Source organism: Oratosquilla oratoria, chromosome 8 (genome assembly GCF_046742065.1).
Source record: "Oratosquilla oratoria isolate Oo_2021 chromosome 8, ASM4674206v1, whole genome shotgun sequence".
Classification (NCBI taxonomy): Eukaryota; Metazoa; Arthropoda; class Malacostraca; order Stomatopoda; family Squillidae; genus Oratosquilla; species Oratosquilla oratoria.
The window spans coordinates 66,832,342-66,833,416 of NC_134784.1; the positions used below are offsets into that span (position 1 = coordinate 66,832,342).

The 1,075-nt window shown below is 53.3% G+C and overlaps 1 protein-coding gene across 1 annotated transcript in view; it reads left to right on the forward strand.

Annotated features, from left to right (window-relative positions):
• The first annotated feature begins 461 nt into the window (after positions 1–461).
• LOC143027422 (uncharacterized) overlaps positions 462–1,075 on the forward strand; it is a 943-nt gene continuing 329 nt past the window's right edge. The window contains exons 1-2 of the mRNA XM_076188707.1: positions 462–557; positions 919–1,075. The exon at positions 919–1,075 is cut by the window's right edge and continues 329 nt beyond it. Coding sequence (XP_076044822.1) covers positions 462–557; positions 919–1,075 — 253 coding nt within the window. The remainder of the gene's footprint in view (positions 558–918) is intronic.

Below are 1,075 nucleotides of genomic sequence, written 5' to 3' on the forward strand. Positions count from 1 at the left end.
CATTCGCGGATAGCCACACCCTTTAAGCTTCTTCAGCCGCAAACTCCTCAAGATCGAAAAGAGCTACTCTATTTTTGACAGAGAATTTTTCGCCGTCCACAAAGCCGTCCGCCATTTCCACTATTTCCTTGAGAGTGCAACCTTCTCCATCCAGACCGACCACATGCCCTTATTTCAAGTCTTCACCAGAAAGACGGACACCTGGTCCGAACGACAACGCCGCCAACTCTCGGCTATCGCTGAGTTCAACTGCACTGTATGACACCCGCAAGGCAAGAAAAACCCTGTAGCCGACGCCCTCTCCAGAGTCGAGGTAGACGCAGTACAGCTGGAATTCGACTACGACTACCTCGCCAAGGAGCAACAACGGGACCCCGAGGCACCAGCAATGCGAACATCGCTCACGACCCTATAGTGGAAGGATATAGATCTGGGCGATTCTAGCACCACCATACTCTGCGATGTCAGCATCTTTTCGCCGTCAGGCCTTCAGCCTCATCCACGCCCTGTCACATCCTCCACGACGAACAACAGCACGGCTGATTTCACAAAAGTTCGTGTGACACGAAATATCACCTGACGCGGGGAACTGTGTCCAATCCTGCACATCTTGCCAGAAATTAGTCCACCGACACACGGAGATGGCCCCCGGGCTCTTTCACCAACCAAAGACGTTTCGCTCACATCCACGTGGACGTAGTGGGCCCCCTTCCTCCGTCAGCTGGACACCCTTACCTCTTCACCATTACAGAATGCTCAACCAGATGGCCTGAAGCCACCCTAATGCCCTACGCCACTTTCACCTCCTGCACAGCAGCCCTGCTCTCTTGGTGAATTTCCAGATTCGGCATTCCAAAATACATCACGTCTGACCGCGGCACGACATTCACGTCGTAGTTATGGACATCCCTGGGACAGCTATTGGGCACCTCAGTCCACCACACCACAGCCTACAACCTGGATGCTAACGGTATGGTGGAGCGGTTCCACAGAACCCTCAAAGCGGCCCTGATATCACGCTTTAACAATGTGAACTGGAACACTCAGTTACCTTGGATCCTCCTCGGCCTTCGTA